Source organism: Marmota flaviventris, chromosome 2, assembly GCF_047511675.1.
Source record: "Marmota flaviventris isolate mMarFla1 chromosome 2, mMarFla1.hap1, whole genome shotgun sequence".
In the NCBI taxonomy this organism is placed as follows: Eukaryota; Metazoa; Chordata; class Mammalia; order Rodentia; family Sciuridae; genus Marmota; species Marmota flaviventris.
Genome location: NC_092499.1, coordinates 101507246 through 101526152, shown reverse-complemented (window position 1 = coordinate 101526152; position 18907 = coordinate 101507246). Strand labels below are relative to the sequence as shown.

The 18907-nt window shown below is 33.1% G+C and overlaps 1 protein-coding gene across 2 annotated transcripts in view; it reads right to left on the bottom strand.

Moving 5' to 3' along the window:
• The window catches only part of Unc13c (unc-13 homolog C), a 562417-nt gene that overhangs the window by 321718 nt on the left and 221792 nt on the right, over positions 1 to 18907 (bottom strand). For both annotated transcript variants that reach the window (XM_027925904.2, XM_071607322.1), the window contains 2 exons: positions 3225 to 3394; positions 98 to 213 (listed from right to left, as the gene is read on the bottom strand). In XM_027925904.2, coding sequence (XP_027781705.2) covers positions 98 to 213; positions 3225 to 3394 — 286 coding nt within the window. The remainder of the gene's footprint in view (positions 1 to 97; positions 214 to 3224; positions 3395 to 18907) is intronic.

Genomic DNA, 18907 nt, shown 5'->3' with positions numbered 1-18907 from the left:
TAATTCCATGATTTCTTTTTGAATATAATACTATTTTATGATCCATTATCAAAACTATTTTCTAGGTTTTATTCTTAATAAAATATAACTTACTTACCTCATGTAAACATGTATATTGTATATGGTATGGAGCAACCTTCTCCTCTCCTTTAATTTCCACATTGATTTTCAATCGAATGGCTCCAGATACAGCTGACTTATCTGTCCGTTTCTCTGATAAAGCAAAAAATATACTATTTCTTATTCAAGTTTTCAAAAGCTTAAAAAAAGGCTTATGTGGTGAAAATCTATTTTTATAAATTATATTTGATTAAATAGCCATGATTTCCCTAAATACAACTTAAAAGATTTGTATATTGTATCATTGTGCTTGTTAAATTGCCTTATAGAAAAAGTTAATCAGAAGATACTACTCTTCTGATATAAATTTTGTGTAATTTATCATTTTATACAATGAAATTAAATATAATATTTGGCAATCAAAAAAAAGAAGGCTAAAGTATAGTATTATTTTTTATTTTTTTTTATTTTTAGGCATACATTTCAGTAGAGTATGTTTTGACATATTATGCATACATGGAGTATAAATTATTCAAATTAGGATTCCATTCTTGTGGTTGTACATGATGTGGGGTTTCACTGGCTATGTATTAATATATTAATATATGAACATAGGAAAGTTATATCTGAAAGTTATATATATATATATATATATATATATATATATATATATATATATATATACACACACACACACATATGTATATTCTACATTCTACTCTTTCCTGTTCCCATCACCCCTTCCCTTCATTTCCCTTTGTCTAATTCACTGATTGAATATTAGATAGGGAATTATTTTACTTAAAAGCTCTTCTCAGTTTCTTCTCTTTCTTTCTGGGTTTGAAAAGATAGACAAAGTTTTGGTTAAAAACAACAAAAATCAGTTATAAATTTCCACTATCAGTGATTCATAAGACCTACAGTCTGTCTATAGCCTTTGTTTATTTATAATATAATATTGGATTAATTACTTATTTGAATAGGATCAATATATAATGAATTAAGTTAAATAGTGTATGTATATGAGCACTTATAATATAAGTGGTAGCTTTGAAAAAAAAGTCTTAGTCACAAAATTTCTAATGTGTGAATTTAGGTGAGTATCGAAGTATGATACACATTTCATAACTTAAATATGAAAAGGAATGTCTACTCATTTCATAAACCAAATATAAAAAGACATGCCAACCCATTTCACAGTGAGAAATAGGATCTAAGTAAGGTGTCACCAAGTCAGTGGTGAAGACTTTTTTTAGCCATGTAAGATAGAGTTAAATCATGAGAGCTACTCTCTCCTGTAGAATGCCTTCTGATTTCTCATCCTTACTATTGAAGAGTCCTTGTGTTTTGAAGATCCTTCTTAGTATGAGGATCATGAGAGTTTTTTCCTACTTGCTGAGAAATGGTTGATTCTCAATGAATACTAAAGTTCTCTGCTGGTGTTTAGAACAATGCAAGGCCTAGGATCTTCTTGCCACCCACCTCTTTCCAGAGCTCCAGGGGAGAAAACGGGGTCTTTAATTTTTAACTATCATTATCCCAACAGACCCATGGGAAGCTCTTGGGTACCCAGGGCTTTTGACCAAGTCTTACTTTGTGTGGTGAAATAAATTCTAAGTCATGAGGAAGGAAGAAAGGTGTACAAAGAATGAAAGGATGGAACATACTGATTTTACAAAACGCTCAGAAAGATAAAACCTGTTTTTCTCTCTTTCTCACCTCTCTCCCTCCCTGAGGTTAAACATCAACAATAAGGGAAAAAAGAACTTACTGAGGGTGACTGGGCAGAGGAGAATGTATTGAGTGACATAATCCTCACATAGACTAAAGAACAATTTGAGCATGAAAACTGGACGTTTGATTTCAGTAACAGCACATTCATAGTCCTTAGCAAATTGAACATATTTTCATGTTTTGTTAAAAGAACAAACTAGGGACTTTTAGTCTGATAATAACTTTACTGCCTCAACTCAAGGACATGCTAGGGGGGAAAAAAGTCCATGCACATGTAAACCTCTTAAGACAAAATATAAATTATGAATATTGTACCCAATTAATGGCCTAAAATTTACCCTTACATAACATCTGTTTTCATACATAAAGTTATTTAATAATTTAAACAAGATGTAGGAGGATGTCACGATAATGTAGATTTAAAATTTTACCCCAATGATGTAGACGGACCAATTTCTTTAAGGAGGATTTTGAAAATATTTTTGGTAATGGGTTCTCAGTATAGCTTGAATCATTTGTGTCCAGATAAGTTCAATCTCTTTAAATTATTATGTAATTTAGAGTTTTGTTAATTCTGTGACATTCTTCTTTTAGTTTGTCAACTATTATGTTGCTCAGAGTTAGCAGGCTTTAAAAAAGCTAAAAAGCACATTTTAATTTGCTAAAGTATCTTGGTTTCCTGGGTGGTAACTTTTTTGTAACCCTGGAACTGTGTCAACTCTCCATTGACTCATGACCATCCAGCCCTCAAAAAGTGAAAAATCAGAGGATTTCAGTAAGAGATCTTTGTATCATGTCTTTTGAAGAAACTGGGGTAACCAATGTATTTTTACTACTATTAAAACATCAATGAAGATTCTAGGGTATTATTCAAGTCTAGTAAAAGTCATATTAAAACTTGTCTTTATTGATATAATAAAATTTAATTTAAAAATCATGAAATGAACATTCTCTCAATATCTTCATCCTCAGAGTCATTGCTGAATCCACATGCATAATGGTTTTATCAACTAAAATGTGCTTTTACGTTATGATTTGAGAGAAATCCAAAATGTATTTTTATTGCCAAAATTCCATTAATAGACCAGAAGGAAATCAATCAAACAGCACTAAGTCAGAACTTGATTATTTTTCCCCAAACATTGGGCAAAGGTTTTTGAAGCCATATGTTATGAATTAAAAATGAAGAATTTTCTCTGAAGACATTCAGTTAGTTCCTTGAGTTTTCTCTTTCCATCTCCCATTTACAAATCTCTTTCAGTAATACTAAATTTGAACAGTTACTTTTAATTGCCAATGAAACTACTCCACCTAAAAGTCCAACAGAATGATCTTTAGACATTGGTTATTTCTACCTACATGTGAATATAATAGATGACATTCTGGAATATTTTTAAAACTTGTTTTCAAGTAGATGTAAAGATAATCACCTAAGTTATACCAGACATCCATTTCTCCACTCAGTGTTCTTACTTCTACAATTGTTTGTCCCAGAAAATCATCCGACTCCTTTTTGAAATGTTGCTTGACTCTGGATTTAATGTCATCATCTTCATCCCACACTCTGACTTTGATTCGATCTGTGGAGTTATGGCACTCACTGAAAATAAATGTATATAGTTAGTAACCACTGAAAACAGTTCTAAGGGGCATCTGATGTTAGCACCTAATTGTAAATCTATCTAATCCAGAAAGACATAACATATCACATGATAAATGACATTTCTCACTGACACATTCCAACCATGAGATGTTGTAAGTATCCAGTGGAGGTTTAGTGAAGAAAAGTTTGATTAATTAAGTCATGTTATAAAAAAATCCTATCTCATATTGCCCTATTTATTTTAACTGAAACAGATACAGTCAAATGTAGGACAGCGAACTTTGCTTGGTGTATTTTCAATTATGCCATATTTCCTATTTGCAACAGTTTTCTTGGACAGCATAGTCATGCTCAGAAAATTCTCCATCAAAAAATATTAACCTGATTTTATTGCAATGGGCTTTGAGAAAGTGGACTTCACAGAATATAAAATGATGATATAGTATGTGCAGGTGTTTGATGAAATAAAAATCCCAGTATGTACAGAGGTAAGGATAAGTAGAATTAGAGTAACATATTTCTGATTTTAGGAATGAACTGAGAAAAAATAAGAAGGAACTGCACATTCTAGTCCAAACCTCATTTTCAGGTTTCTTCCACCTTCATTTGTTGAAGCAAATTACTTGGTTTTGTTTATACATATTGTGGTCTTTCCTGACCTTGTGATTTTTGTATATATTCTTCCCTATGCTTCTCTACTTGATAACTAATCATTCTTTAAGAATCAGCTAGTCACATGCTTTCTTCTCACTGTTTTTTGAACCAGTTAGTCATGTTCAGTTGTGTGCTTCCACTATATTGTACACATGCATCCCATATAGAAGAGGAGTCTTTAACTTGGGGTTTATGGATGGTCCTGGGCATTCCTGAACTTGGATTAAAAAAAAAAAAAGCAAACAAACCCATCTTTATTATTTTTTTCAACTTTGAAGAAAGGCAACAAATCATTGCAGTATTATGTTATCAATGAAATCATAATAATTTACATATAACATTACACATGTTAGGAGACTATATATATGTGTGTGTGTGTGTGTGTGTGTGTGTGTGTGTATTATTTCAATATAATTGATTTTGTTTTCAAATCTGTCTTTTATTTTATGCATTAAAAAAGTACAAGTTTGTAAAGAAATCCACAGCATTCACTAAACTGCAAAATGGGTTCAAGGAATAAAAATTTTAAAACTCCTTACAGTAAAATAACTCTCCTATTAAACTTTGAAGCAAGATGATGAAGACATGTAAGAATTAAATTTGGAATATAAATGCCTATGTGTGAATTGAAGTCCCAATAGTCATTTCAATGATTTCTGGAAATTTTTTGGTTGATAAAAACTTTAAGGGCACTATTGGCATTCAGTGAGCTAAGCCAGAGATTTAGACACCCTGTCATATGCAGGCGAAACTTTGTGAATTAAAATGGCCCACTAGGCATTAGTGAAGATATATTACCCATTAATAATTATCTCAGCTCAGGAACAAACTCTTTTTTACATAAAAACATCAAGTGTTTTGCATGTTTTACTAGACACTGAAATTTCTTGAAAAGCAAAAGAGAATTTTTTTCTTCTTTTTGTAGTTACTGTTCAGAACTCATCCTTACTATTGAAGAGTCCTTGTGTTTTGAAGATCCTTCTTAGTATGAGGATCATGAGAGTTTTTTCCTACTTGCTGAGAAATGGTTGATTCTCAATGAATACTAAAGTTCTCTGCTGGTGTTTAGAACAATGCAAGGCCTAGGATCTTCTTGCCACCCACCTCTTTCCAGAGCTCCAGGGGAGAAAACGGGGTCTTTAATTTTTAACTATCATTATCCCAACAGACCCATGGGAAGCTCTTGGGTACCCAGGGCTTTTGACCAAGTCTTACTTTGTGTGGTGAAATAAATTCTAAGTCATGAGGAAGGAAGAAAGGTGTACAAAGAATGAAAGGATGGAACATACTGATTTTACAAAACGCTCAGAAAGATAAAACCTGTTTTTCTCTCTTTCTCACCTCTCTCCCTCCCTGAGGTTAAACATCAACAATAAGGGAAAAAAGAACTTACTGAGGGTGACTGGGCAGAGGAGAATGTATTGAGTGACATAATCCTCACATAGACTAAAGAACAATTTGAGCATGAAAACTGGACGTTTGATTTCAGTAACAGCACATTCATAGTCCTTAGCAAATTGAACATATTTTCATGTTTTGTTAAAAGAACAAACTAGGGACTTTTAGTCTGATAATAACTTTACTGCCTCAACTCAAGGACATGCTAGGGGGGAAAAAAGTCCATGCACATGTAAACCTCTTAAGACAAAATATAAATTATGAATATTGTACCCAATTAATGGCCTAAAATTTACCCTTACATAACATCTGTTTTCATACATAAAGTTATTTAATAATTTAAACAAGATGTAGGAGGATGTCACGATAATGTAGATTTAAAATTTTACCCCAATGATGTAGACGGACCAATTTCTTTAAGGAGGATTTTGAAAATATTTTTGGTAATGGGTTCTCAGTATAGCTTGAATCATTTGTGTCCAGATAAGTTCAATCTCTTTAAATTATTATGTAATTTAGAGTTTTGTTAATTCTGTGACATTCTTCTTTTAGTTTGTCAACTATTATGTTGCTCAGAGTTAGCAGGCTTTAAAAAAGCTAAAAAGCACATTTTAATTTGCTAAAGTATCTTGGTTTCCTGGGTGGTAACTTTTTTGTAACCCTGGAACTCAGCAAAAGCAAGGCACTACGCAACTCAGTGAGACCTTGTCTCTAAATAAAATACAAAATAGGGCTGGGGATGTGGCTCAGTGATTGAGTGCCCCTGAGTTCAATCTCAATCTCAGTTACCCCCACCCCAAAATACCAATAACAATAAATACTAGAGAGGTTTTTGGGAAAAAGGAACACTTGTATATTATTGGTGGGACTGTAGACTAGTACAACCACTCTGGAAAGCAGTTTGTCAATTTCTCAAAACATAGGTATGAAACCACCAAGTGACCCAGCTATCCCACTCCTGGGAATTTTCCCCAAATATCTAAAATCAGTGTAGTACAGTGACATAGTCACATCAACATTTATAGTAGCACAATTCACAATAGCTAAATTGTGGAATCAATCCAATACCTGTAAATAGAAATTGTGATATATATATCTCAAAATGACATTCTACTCAACCATTAAAAATATGTTTTTTTGAAATGATGGTATTTGCTGGTAAATGAAATGGATGGAAATGGAGAAGTTCATGCTAAGGAAATTAGCCAAACTAAACTCAAAGGTTGAATGTTTTCTCTCATATTTGGAAGCTAGAGTAAAATAAAGGAAAGGGGGAGGGAAGGATAGAATTATGTAAAGAATAATCAAAAAATTAATAGACAAGAGGAAGGAAATCTAGTAGAGTAGCAGAAAGAGATGTGGGGCAGGAGGACAAAAGTGAAAAGTGGGAGGGAAAAGGGGGGGATCATGAACTGAGATAGATTTCCATGCATATCTGATTTTGGGGGGATGAACCCAACTACTATGCAAAGTGTAAAGATCTAACAATTTCTTTTTTAATTTAAAAAGAAGTCTGGTGAATTTCATGACTGTTGTTTTTTCTATTTCTATGAGGAATATCACTGGGATTTTGATTGGAATTAAATGCTTTTGGTAATATGGTCATTTCGACAACATTAATTCTGCCAATCCAAGAACAAGGGAGATCTTTCCACCTTCTAAATTCTTCTTTAATTTCTTTCTTTAGCATTCTGTAGTTTTCATTTTAGAGGTCTTTCACCTCTTTTGTTAGGTTGATTCCCAAGTATTTTATTTTATTTTTTTGAGGCTATTGTAAATGGGGTAGTTTCCTCATTTCCCTTTCAGAGTGTTTGTCACTGATATACAGAAATGCCTTTGATTTATGGGTGTTGATTTTGTAACCTGCTACTTTGCTCAATTCATTTACAAGTTCTAGAAGTTTTCTGGTGAAAGTTTTTGGGTCTTCTTGGTATAGAATCATATCATTAGCAAACAGTGCTAATTTGAGTTCTTCTTTTCCAATCTATATCCCTTTAATTTCTTTCATGTAATTGCTCTGGCCAGTGTTTCACTTCTATGTTAAATAGAAGTGGTGAAAGAGGCCATCCCCGTCTTGTTCCAGTTTTTAGAGAGAATGTTTTCAATTTTTCTCCATTTAGAATGATGTTGGCCTGGGGCTTAGCATAGATAGTTTTTACAATGTTGAGATATGTTCCTATAATCCCTAGTTTTTCTAGTGTTTTGAACATGAAGGGGTGCTGTATTTTGTTGAATACTTTTTCTGCATCTATTGAGATAATCATATGGTTCTTATCTTTAAGTCTATTGATGTAATGAAATACATTTATTGATTTCAGTATGTTGAACCAACCTTATATCCCTGGGATAAACCCTACTTGATCATGGTGGAACCATGTGGAACCAACCTAGATGTCATTCAGTAGATGAATGGATAAAGAAAATGTGGTATATATACACAATGGAATTTTACTCAACAATAAAAGAGAATAAAATCATGGCATTTGCAGGTAAATGGATGGAGCTGGAGAATATAATGCTAAGTGAAGTTAGCCAATCCCCAAAACCCAAATGCCAAATGTTCTCTCTGATATAAGGAGGCTGATTCAAAGTTGGGTTGGGAGGGGGAGCATGGGAGGAATAGATGAACTCTAGATAGGGTAAAGGGATGGGAGGGGAAGGAAGGGGGCATGGGGGTAGAAAAGAAGATGGAATGAAATGGACATCATTATCTTAAGTACATGTATGAAGACACAAATGGTGAATATACTTTGTATACAACCAGATATATGAAAAGTTGTGCTCTATATGTGTAATATGAATTGTAATGCATTCTGCTGTCATATATAAAAATTAGAATAAAAACATTAACATGATTTCTTTTTAAAAAAGGAAGCCTATATCAGGACTGGGATTGTGACTCAGTAATAGAGCACTCACCTAGCATGTGCAAGGCTCTGGGTTCCATCCTCAGCACCACATAAAAATAAATAAATAAAATAAAGGTATTGTATCCAACTACAACTAAAAAATAAATATTAAAAAAAGTAAAGAAGCAGCCTGTATCAACCAGTCTATGTATCCTAGGGTAGTTGTCTCAGAGTCCTTACATATTAAAATACATATAAAATACTTTTACTTCTCCTTTACATAAAAATTGGAACATTTTACTGATTTTTCAAATTACATATATGTGTGTATATAAAAATGATAAATAATGTTATTTTGTTTTAGCATAAAATGTGTCATTATGAACTATTTTATATAAAATGATTCATTGGGTTAAACAGGGTTGAAAATTAGTAATTACTTTCTACCTGTTTTAACTACAACAAATCTCAAGTTTCTTTTTCTATAAAATGGGGGTAATGATATGTATTTTATAAACTGACTATAGGAAGAAATTAAGATAAATAAAATAGCATGGTGCTGTCAGCTCCACCCCAGAAGAAGTCTGCCTTGGTTCCTGATCTGATCACCATGGTCTGAATGAGTGTGCATCTGCTGGACTTAGAGCCTAAGACTTGAGACTTTTGATATGACACTTGAGCTTAACATGCAAAAGGAATGTCTGTCATGAGCCTGTCATGATTAAGTGTGTTTGCAGTGCTTAGAATTAATTTAGAATTGTTTGCTGTGAATTGACTATGTCTATTGTAGTGCCTACTATTAAGGCTTGTCATTTTCGTGATTAAGAACCTTTGGAGTGAAATTGTATTGAGTGATTTGAGTAAATAAAACATTGAAAAGGGCAGAAGCACATGGACATTCTTTATTTCTCCCCCTGGACTGCACCTTTTGCCCATCGCAACATGTATGTATTACTATTTACTCATATATATTTAACAATTATTTTTCTCATAAAAACTGGCCAGCTCCTACATTCTTTGTTTCCCATAGAGCTATTCTGAGGACTATTTAAACAAAATTTGCTGTCATTTTTTAGGCTTAACTGTCAGAAACCTGTATTTTTACCCCAACAGGGTAAAGACAATAGTGGAGCTGCTTGCTTCAAGTACTAGGAATTATATGAGGGTTTTGTGATTAAGACCAGAGATTTAGTTTAAGATGATGTGAAGAGTCACCACATAGGGATGCCTATCATCTCTGAGCATTCTGCTTCCTATTTGGTTACATATTCCCTCAAGCTTCTCTTTCTCAACATTAAAATTAGATAACACACCTTCCTAGATTTCTTTTAGAATCCACACATTTGCTTTGTAGTCCAACAAGATGTGGACTCACATTGCTAAAGTGACAAAATGGCAATATTCTAAGGACCTACTCTTTTTGAAACATTGGTATAGAAGCTTTGGCACTTTGATATAGAATTTCTGGTATTTAGTCCTGAAGGGCAAAAGTATTGAGGAATGGTGGTCATGGTGTTTCTCCCAAAGAAACATCATGATATAACTGAACATTTTTCCTACATAGTAGCTTCAGCAATTGGCACTTTGACCTTTCTAACAATTCTTGATCTATGTAATTGTCTATGAAATAATCTTTTTGTGCATAAAGTAACCAGGGTAGACTGCTGTTTGCAGCTAAGAATAGTGACTATGATAATAATTTTTAAAGCATGAAGAAAGGTACAAGTAAAACAACCTGAAATATGGAATTGATTCTGGAGGAGATAATTAGACAGATAGGAAAGATTTAATCACTACAGGTTGGATATGCCAGAGCAGAAGATCTGGTCAAGCTGTCGCTTGCTATATCTATGATCTCTATCCACAGGCCAACTCAGCATTTTCTTTAGTGAGAATGGTGGGAAAAAAATCCAGAATGTTGGCATGTGCTTGTTAAATCTTGCTACTTTCAAATACATACAGCAATAGAGATAAAAACTAGAGTCACAGTCTGAAGACAGAGAAGCAAAGGAGCACAACTATACCAAAAAAGGTTCACTCTGCTGGCATCCTGCAATGTAAATTGACTGAGAATATAATAATTTGGAGCCCTGCAGGGTTGAGCAAAAGCCTGTTTTTGTTTTTTTTCTGTATCCAAAAATATGCCTATATAGGCAGAGCTACCAAATGCAAATAGAGAAAAATGTTGCCCCAGGACTTTTGTAGCACCTTCCTTTCCTAGGTCTCTAAATGACAGGAGGGCAGAGTTTGGTAGCAAAGATAGGATTAAAGGTGTCTTCACCCTGGCCTATTATTTTGCAGGGCCTGAGGCTACAACCGTTAGGTTAAGGGAGAGGAATTTCAGAAGAGGTGCTAATAGCTTAGAGTTAATATTTCCAGGTTTATGTGTCTATTCACTCATAAAACTGTTTTAAAGCCCATTTCATGGAAGCCTGGAAAATTTTCTGGGAAACATTATTGTCAAATGTTTGGCTGCAGCTGAACTTAAATTCCTGAGTTCCTGAACTCATAGCAATGGGAAGTGGGCTCCAAATAGAACTAGGAAGATTATATGCCTAGATTTACTGGGAAGGTCTCAATTTATGGGTATCAAAGAAAATGTAATGTTTTCTGGTTATTTTCAGAGCCTTTTTAAAATTTACTTTCACGTACATAATACCCACCTTGAATGTAGGCACTAACAAAATACATATGGAAAATCTACACGGGTGTAGATACAAGGATCTGGAGGAAAATCAATAAAAGAAGTTCACCCAGAAAGAAGTACCAGGGCCTGCCAGATTAGTTATCCAAATAACCATTTCTGCTACTGGGATCAAGAAGTACTAAGTATACCTGTTCAACAGTACTCTTTATTTACAGCAATAACTGTCCTGTATTTTCCATTTTCCCTTTTACTGAATGAGAAAATGCCATTGTCCTATCTTCTTTCTCTACAATAACATATTAAGAGTATTAGAGGAGGATGATTTGTTTTAAATTCATAGGTCACAAGCTCAACAAAGAACCAAATCCAGAGTTTATGGGTAAAATACCTAGAGACCCTGGAGTTCAAGTTAGTTATAGCACACTAGATATACTTTTGAGATCACTTATCTTGGAAAAGTATTTATTTTACTTAAAGTAAACAGAGGAGTATAAAAGTTGTATATAAATACTGAGTGGTCAAAGAGGTGAAAGGTAGCAGACACTATGTGCCTGCCCATACAATAATCTTTTTTTTTTTCAAGATCCTGTTTTCTTTTTTTTTATTGGTTGTTCAAAACATTACAAAGCTCTTGACATATCATATTTTGTACATTAGATTCAAGTGGGTTTAATCTTTTAAGATGTATCCCTTTCCTTTCCTAATTATAAATAGTTTCTCATTTGCTCTTGCAAAAAGAGATGAGCATTTGACAAAGATCTGCCAATGACATATAAGCAAGAGTCTTGTGTTGAAGTCTGTTCTCTTTTCTTCTTTACTAGTGGGGGTGGGGGGCAAAGGGCAGTCAGTGTAGGCCATGAGTGATTGGGTCAGGAAGGGAGGGGCTGATTCAAGAGGAAATAAAAAGCTAATACCTCCACAGAACCTTCCTCTCCTCCAACCTGTTGCCAAGGTTACCTGCCTCCTGGAAATTGTTCCTCCCCACCAGGAGTAGTTAATGAATGCCCCATGGGCTGCTCCATTCCTGCTAGTAACCCCTGGGTAGTTTTATTGCCCTTGGATCACTCCACCTTTTGGTCAGGCAGGCAAGATAAGGGGAGGAAGGGGGCATGAGAACAAAGGAAATCTAAAATCTATAAGTGGGGCAGGACACCACCACTCCCTCTCTCTCAGCACCAACTTGGACCCCCTCCTCTGTGGAGGAGTCTCTGCCTTTCTGTTTTATCTTTTAAATAAGACTTTTTTGCTCTTGCATCAGCATTTCTCCAGTATTCAGTCTTCAACACCAGGGGAATCCTGATGGGGATCCTGATTCTCAACAACAGTATCACTATCATAGAAACTGATGTGAACAGCTTTCAGTAAAGTTGTGAAATCAGGAAGATGGGATAAACTTACAGAAACATTGAACTACCAGAAAATATCAGAAATACTTATACTGGATATTATTCTTGAATGAAATCAATGAATCTTTTTCGATTAAGTTACAATTGTGGTTTAATATGAAACTGAATAAAATTCGAATTGACTAAAGTCTAAAAAGCATAAAAACCTAGTATGTTATTTTTTATAATATCTGAAATGATTTAAAATAAATTTAAATTATGAACTGTTATCATTTCTTATTCTTGATGTGCTCTATGGAGTTCCTTAACTGTTTAAAATATGTTATACAAACCATGACTTTAATGAAAATACAAATGTTGCATTTCAGAGAAATGAAGCTTTTATAGTCAGCAGAATTTGATAGCAAGAGGTACATCATCGATATTAGAGAAAAAAAAAATCTACCATATACCTTAGAGATAGAAAACACCTTCTTATAAAATCTTCCTCTATTAGACTTTTTCCATCTGATTCATCAGCTAGCCATGACTCTGGCTTACTTTACCAGTTAGAGATTTGGCTCTTTAATCAATAAGAAAATAAAATATTTTGTAGCACAAATGATTGATTAAAAAATATGTATTGCTAGAGCCAAGTGATTTGCTTTCTAGTTTTCCTTTAATTAAAAATAATTCTTGTCATCAACAGGGATTCATGAATCTAATTTTATATATTTTCATTGTTAAAGAGAGGCCTAGTTCATATCAATGTTTATAACAGCACAATTCATAATAGCTAAATTATGGAACCAACCTAGATGCCCTTCAGTAGTAGATGAATGAATAGGAAAACTTTGGTATATATACACAATGGAACATTACTCAGCATTAAAAGAGAATAAAATATGGCATTTGCAGGTAAATGGATGAAGTTGGAGAATATAATGCTAAGTGAAGCAAGCCAATCCCAAAAAACCAAAGGCTGAATGTTCTCTTTTATATGAGGATGTTGACTCATAATGGAGACTGGGGAAGGGGGAGCATGGGAGGAATGGAGGAATTTGAAATAGGGCAAAGGGAAGGAGGGAAAAGGAAGGGGCAAGGGAGTAGGAATGATGGTGGAATGAGTTAGACATCATTACCCTAAGTACATGTGGTGTGAAAATACTTTGTATACAATCAGTATCTTGAAAAATTGTGCTCTATATATGTAATATGAAATGAATTGCATTCTGCCATCATGTAAAACAATTTAGAATAAATAAAAAATGTAGATATATTCAATATCTTTTTTTTAAAGAGAGAGAGAGAGAGAGAGAGAGAGAACTTTTAATATTTTATTTTTAGTTTTCGGCGGACACAACATCTTTGTTTGTACGTGGTGCTGATGACCAAACCCGGGCCGCACGCATGCCAGGCGAGCGCACTACCACTTGAGCCACATCCCCAGTCCGATATATTCAATATCTTAAAAATAACAAAAAACAAAAAAACAAAGAGAGGCCTATTGTTGCCCCTATGGAATTAAGATATTTTATTTCTTCTCAAACTAAAAGAAAACACTTTTCCTTTCTGACTCGGGATTTGTATGTGTGTGTGTGTATGTGTGTTTTGGTTTGGTTTTTAATTCACAGGTGCCATATTTCTTTAAAGAGAGAGTTTTCTTTTGTGAACCATCCACTTAACTAATTTTTTAATAATTATTTATTCCAAGTTTTTAAATGAACTAACTGCAAATATTTTTAGATTTAGTTTCCTAAATGTAGCCCAAATATATATCTGTTATTATTAAAGCAATTTTTTCCTTACTGATGCTCTTGTTGAACCCGTGATGTAAAGAAAAGATCACCAACTCCAATTTTAAACCAGATTAAAGCAAGCTTACATTGTGTACACGAGAGAGCTGGCCAGCAGCTCTCTCACCCAAAGCCCAGCTAGAGAACAGCCCAGCTTTCAGGGAAAGAAAGGTTTTTATAGCACAGAAAGTTACAAAGGGGGTGTCTTGGGAAATTATAGCTAACAGGACTTTGGCAAACATAATACAAAGGCAGAGAGCAGGTTAATGATCTACATGGTTTAACATTTCAAAATAGAGAGTAAATCAAGATGCCAACATCAGAATTTATGAGGCGCCACTGAGGTTTAAGGGAAGGTTTATCTGGTCAAGGAGAGCCAGGCATGGGTGAGTTCAGAGCACAGGCAGGAATTCCAAACAAGTTTAAACATCAGATAGTCAGGCCAAATAGAAATCTTAGTATTTTATAGTAAAACAGAAATGAACTTTACATAACTTTGTGACAAGATGATTCCCAATCTTAAAATGGAATTTGGCTGGGTTCATCACTATCAGACTTTAACCCATTCTGAGATGGATTGTTCTTAGAAAGATGCCTATAGATAACACAAAGTCACAAAGCCTGATTGCCTAGTTTCCATTGACAAAAATAAGGCCCTGCTCAAGTAACCATTCCCAAAACAATATCATTGGTGAAGTAGTGCAACAGCAATCAATTCTTCAAATGCAAAAATGGAAAGTGGAGACTGCACTTACACTAGAGGTAGATATAATGTAGCAATTAAAGTGTCTCACATAGTAACTATATCAGAAAAAAATCGTAAAGTCACCATTTAAAATCATGCTCCTTAAGAATATGTAAAATTTCTAGTTACATATTTTGAGTGTATCAAATAAGATTCTGTAATATTTTAACTTGTATTGTACCAGGTTTTATTAAAAGACACATTGATGACTGAAATGTTAAACATATTTGAATATTTGTATCTATGTATATGCACTGGAATGAGCTATATTACTATATGCCAAAATGTAAGTGATAGAATTAGTGAAAATCTGTATTGTATTCTTTATAGTTTTCTGTAACAATAAGAAAATGATCCTTTAAAATATATTCTAGTAATTGTAAATAATCTCATTTCAGCTTAGGCTGGAGGGCAGGGCATTGATTCAGAAAACCATCAGCTAGAAACCTCCTCTAAAAGCCATTCTAAGGCAGCCTTTCAAACAGTAATTAAATTCTCTAGTTACAACTTAATTCCTTAAACTCTGACCCACTAAATGGAAATACTATGGGATGTTCAACTTTCACATTTCCTCTTAATGATTTATTATGAATTATGTAACCTGCTTCCCTTGCAATAATGGTGTCTCACTTGTTATTGAATCAGGATCCCTAACCCTGTTACCTCTGAATTATATTACAGTAGACGGACACACTCAATGACAATGCAGAGAAAGTTTTCTTTCTTTTTTTTTAACAAGGACATTTATATGACTGTTTAACAAGGACATCTGTATGACTGTTAGGTTAAACTGTTTTCAACACTTCACTGTTGTTTATGTTGTGTCAAGTTTTAAGTTTGATAATTATTAAAATAAATATTAAAAATTAAATACTATGAAATAGTGATAAAAACAATATTTAGTAATATAAAATAATTACTAAAATATTAAAAGAATATCATAAAATTGTAATGTGAAATGTAAAATTACATAAATTTATAAAAATTAATATTTAAAATAAAGATTAAAAATCTTATTTGTTTAAGAAAATACTTTATTGCCCATTTTGCTGTGAAAAGAAAGACAATAAAGGAAAAGGGTGATCAGAAAAAAGGAGGATCAAATTGTTCTCTGAAGAAAATAGGACAGAGAGAGAGGGAGTGTGCATTTGTGTGTGTGTGTGCCTGCTCATGAGTGTGTGTGCACATAGTGAGGGTGTGGGATGGTTTCTATTCACCACAGCTTTTGGTTCACCATATATTTTCCCAGCTCAGACTCTATATTAACCATGTTTCTTAAAATAAAGTTGTCTTTTCCTATTCTTCTATGTGGTGAACACTTACCTATCAAGACCCAGAAAAAAATTTCATTTCTGAGTCATGCCCAAAATTCCCTGGGAGCTTTTGATTTTTTTTTTTTTTTTTTCATTTCCTAGTACCTGTGGCCAATGTTGTTTGAAATTTGTTTACTAAATAATTAAGAGAAATATCACAGGTAAGAGGAATCATGCCCTTAATTTTTGCTCCCTTTTAAATGTTACAAATATGCATGTTCCAACTAGGGGAATAAATATTGTAGTTGAAATAGGATCATTTGTTTGCATTTGAAAATAAGGTCAATTTTGATTATATATTTGACATTTAATAAACATTGTAATAAAGGGTTTATAATCCAAAATCTGAGTTTTCTTTTAATGGTGATATGTATTATTTGCTTAAACTAGTTTATCTAAGAAATGAAGAATTATGCATCAGTGATCTCTAAAATTCCTGGTTGTAATGAGGGGCAAAAGATAATATAACTCTGACGGGTCCAGAACAGTGTATGCTGATATTGTTGTGTGGTTATCCTATTCTAGCTTTAATATTTCAACATCTGTGATTCATACTATAAGCTACGCCCTTTTGCATTTTACTTTTTTTTTCTATCTATCTGTCTATCATCTATCTATCTATCTTTGTACTGGGAATTGAACCCAGAGGTTCTTTTTCATTAAGCTAAATCCCAAGACCTTTTTATTTTTTATTTTGAGACAGGGTTTCACAAGTTGCTTAGGGCTTCAAAAAGTTGCTGAGACTGGCCTGAAATTTGTAATTCCCTGCCTCAGCCTCTCATGTGACTGGAAGTACAGGGGTGTGCCTCTATACTTGGCTGCATTTTACTTTCAAAGTCAATATGTATCAGACATGATGAAACAATAAAACAAGCTTGAAAAAAAATACTTGTTAAAAATGCTTGTAAAAATTCATTTGAGTTACTTACCTAGCAATATGACCTTGGGCAAGTTACTCATTTATACAGAGCCTCTATGCCCAATAAATAAAATTAGAATACAAACAATTAACTTTAAAAGGAGTAAAGATAGTATATATAATACACTCACAACTATATTAGGCACTTAGTAGACTTTTAATTATAACTAACTCAATTGTAGCTAATTATATATTTTGAATGTCTAAATATCCTCTGCCTTTAACAGCAAAGAATGAGTCGACACAAGTATGTAAGGAAAATTTTAATTAGCCTAATTATCCAAACACAGGAAATTGATTAAATAATTGATATAAACTAATAAAAATATTTTATGTAATTATTAATAATGCTGTTTTAGGAATATATTTTACAATGTAGGAATTTTTACTAGAGATCATTAAAAGAAAAACATAATGCAGTAAGTATAGTAGTAACAATTCTAATTTTAAAATTTCACATACTATAATATATAGTCATACAGCACATAATAATGTTTTGGGTGACAATAATTCCACGTATGATAGTGGTCTTATAAGATTGTATTGCCTAGAGACATTGTAGTCATATTAGTTTGCATAAGTACATTCTATAGTATTCACACAATAACAACATCACCTATGGATGCATTTCTCAAAGGATATCCCTGTTGTTAAGCAATGCATGATTGTATATTCATACATATTTGTGTATACATATGAATGCATTCATACATATACACATATGGTGAGATATATTTGTGTACCTATAGATATATGATGTTACACATTTAGTTACCTATGTGATTAGAGAGATAGCAACATCAAGATTTCTTACAGTGGTTATCCTTATGGTGGTTATATAAAATGACATGAATATATTATGGAGAAGCAACTCAGAATACTGATTAAGATTGAGAGTTCATTCCGCATTATCATATGTCAAAAATGTGGAATCAACCCAAGTCCACCAAATGGGAAATAGATAAACAAAATGTGGTATAACCACACAATGGAATATTATTTATCAATAAAAAGAAATAACTTAGTGAGACATGCCATAACATGGATAAAATTCAATATCATGGTGTTAAATGAACAAAGCCAGATTTTTACACTTAGAATGTGTGAATAGTATCCTATGTAAATTATACCACAATAATAGTGCCACATAAACGAAAACTCAATTCTGGTTCTATCATTTATTAACTATTATATTACTTAACATCTCCATGTATTAGTTTTGTCTTTCTACTTAATGATGACTATAACAATTGTACCTTTGTCATAATACTTCCATAATAAGTAAATGAATTAATATGTGTATGTGTGTCACTTGGAACAGCACTCAGGAAAGTACAGACATCATATATATTACTTGTAAGTATCTGTTGAATGCATTCTTTCAATCTCATATTTGACTGATGGAAGTCTGTGTTTTTAGACTTTCTTCCATTGTTGCATTCTTTGAAGTACGTGAAATACGTGAAAGAAGTTAACTTCCAAGAAAGAAATATAGTTTTTAAGAAAATGTAATTTGTAAACTGGGCATGGTGCACCTGCCTGTCATCCCAGCAACTCAAGAGGCTGAGGAAGGAGGATCACAAGTTCAAGACAATCCTGAACAGTTTATCCAGGCCCTATCTCAAAATAAAATTCTAGAAAGAATGGGGATATAGTTTACTGGCTAGAATGCATATCTAGCATGCATGAGGCTCTGAGTTCAATCTCCAGTATTGTTTTTTTTTAATTGTATATTCAGTTTGTCTTAATTGATAAATTTTTACTACTGTAACAGCTATTTTTTTAATTTAATTCATCCTTGTTAAAGTAGAAAATCAAGTGAGAAAAATACTATAAGCTTATTTGGAGAATATGGAAGTTTTCA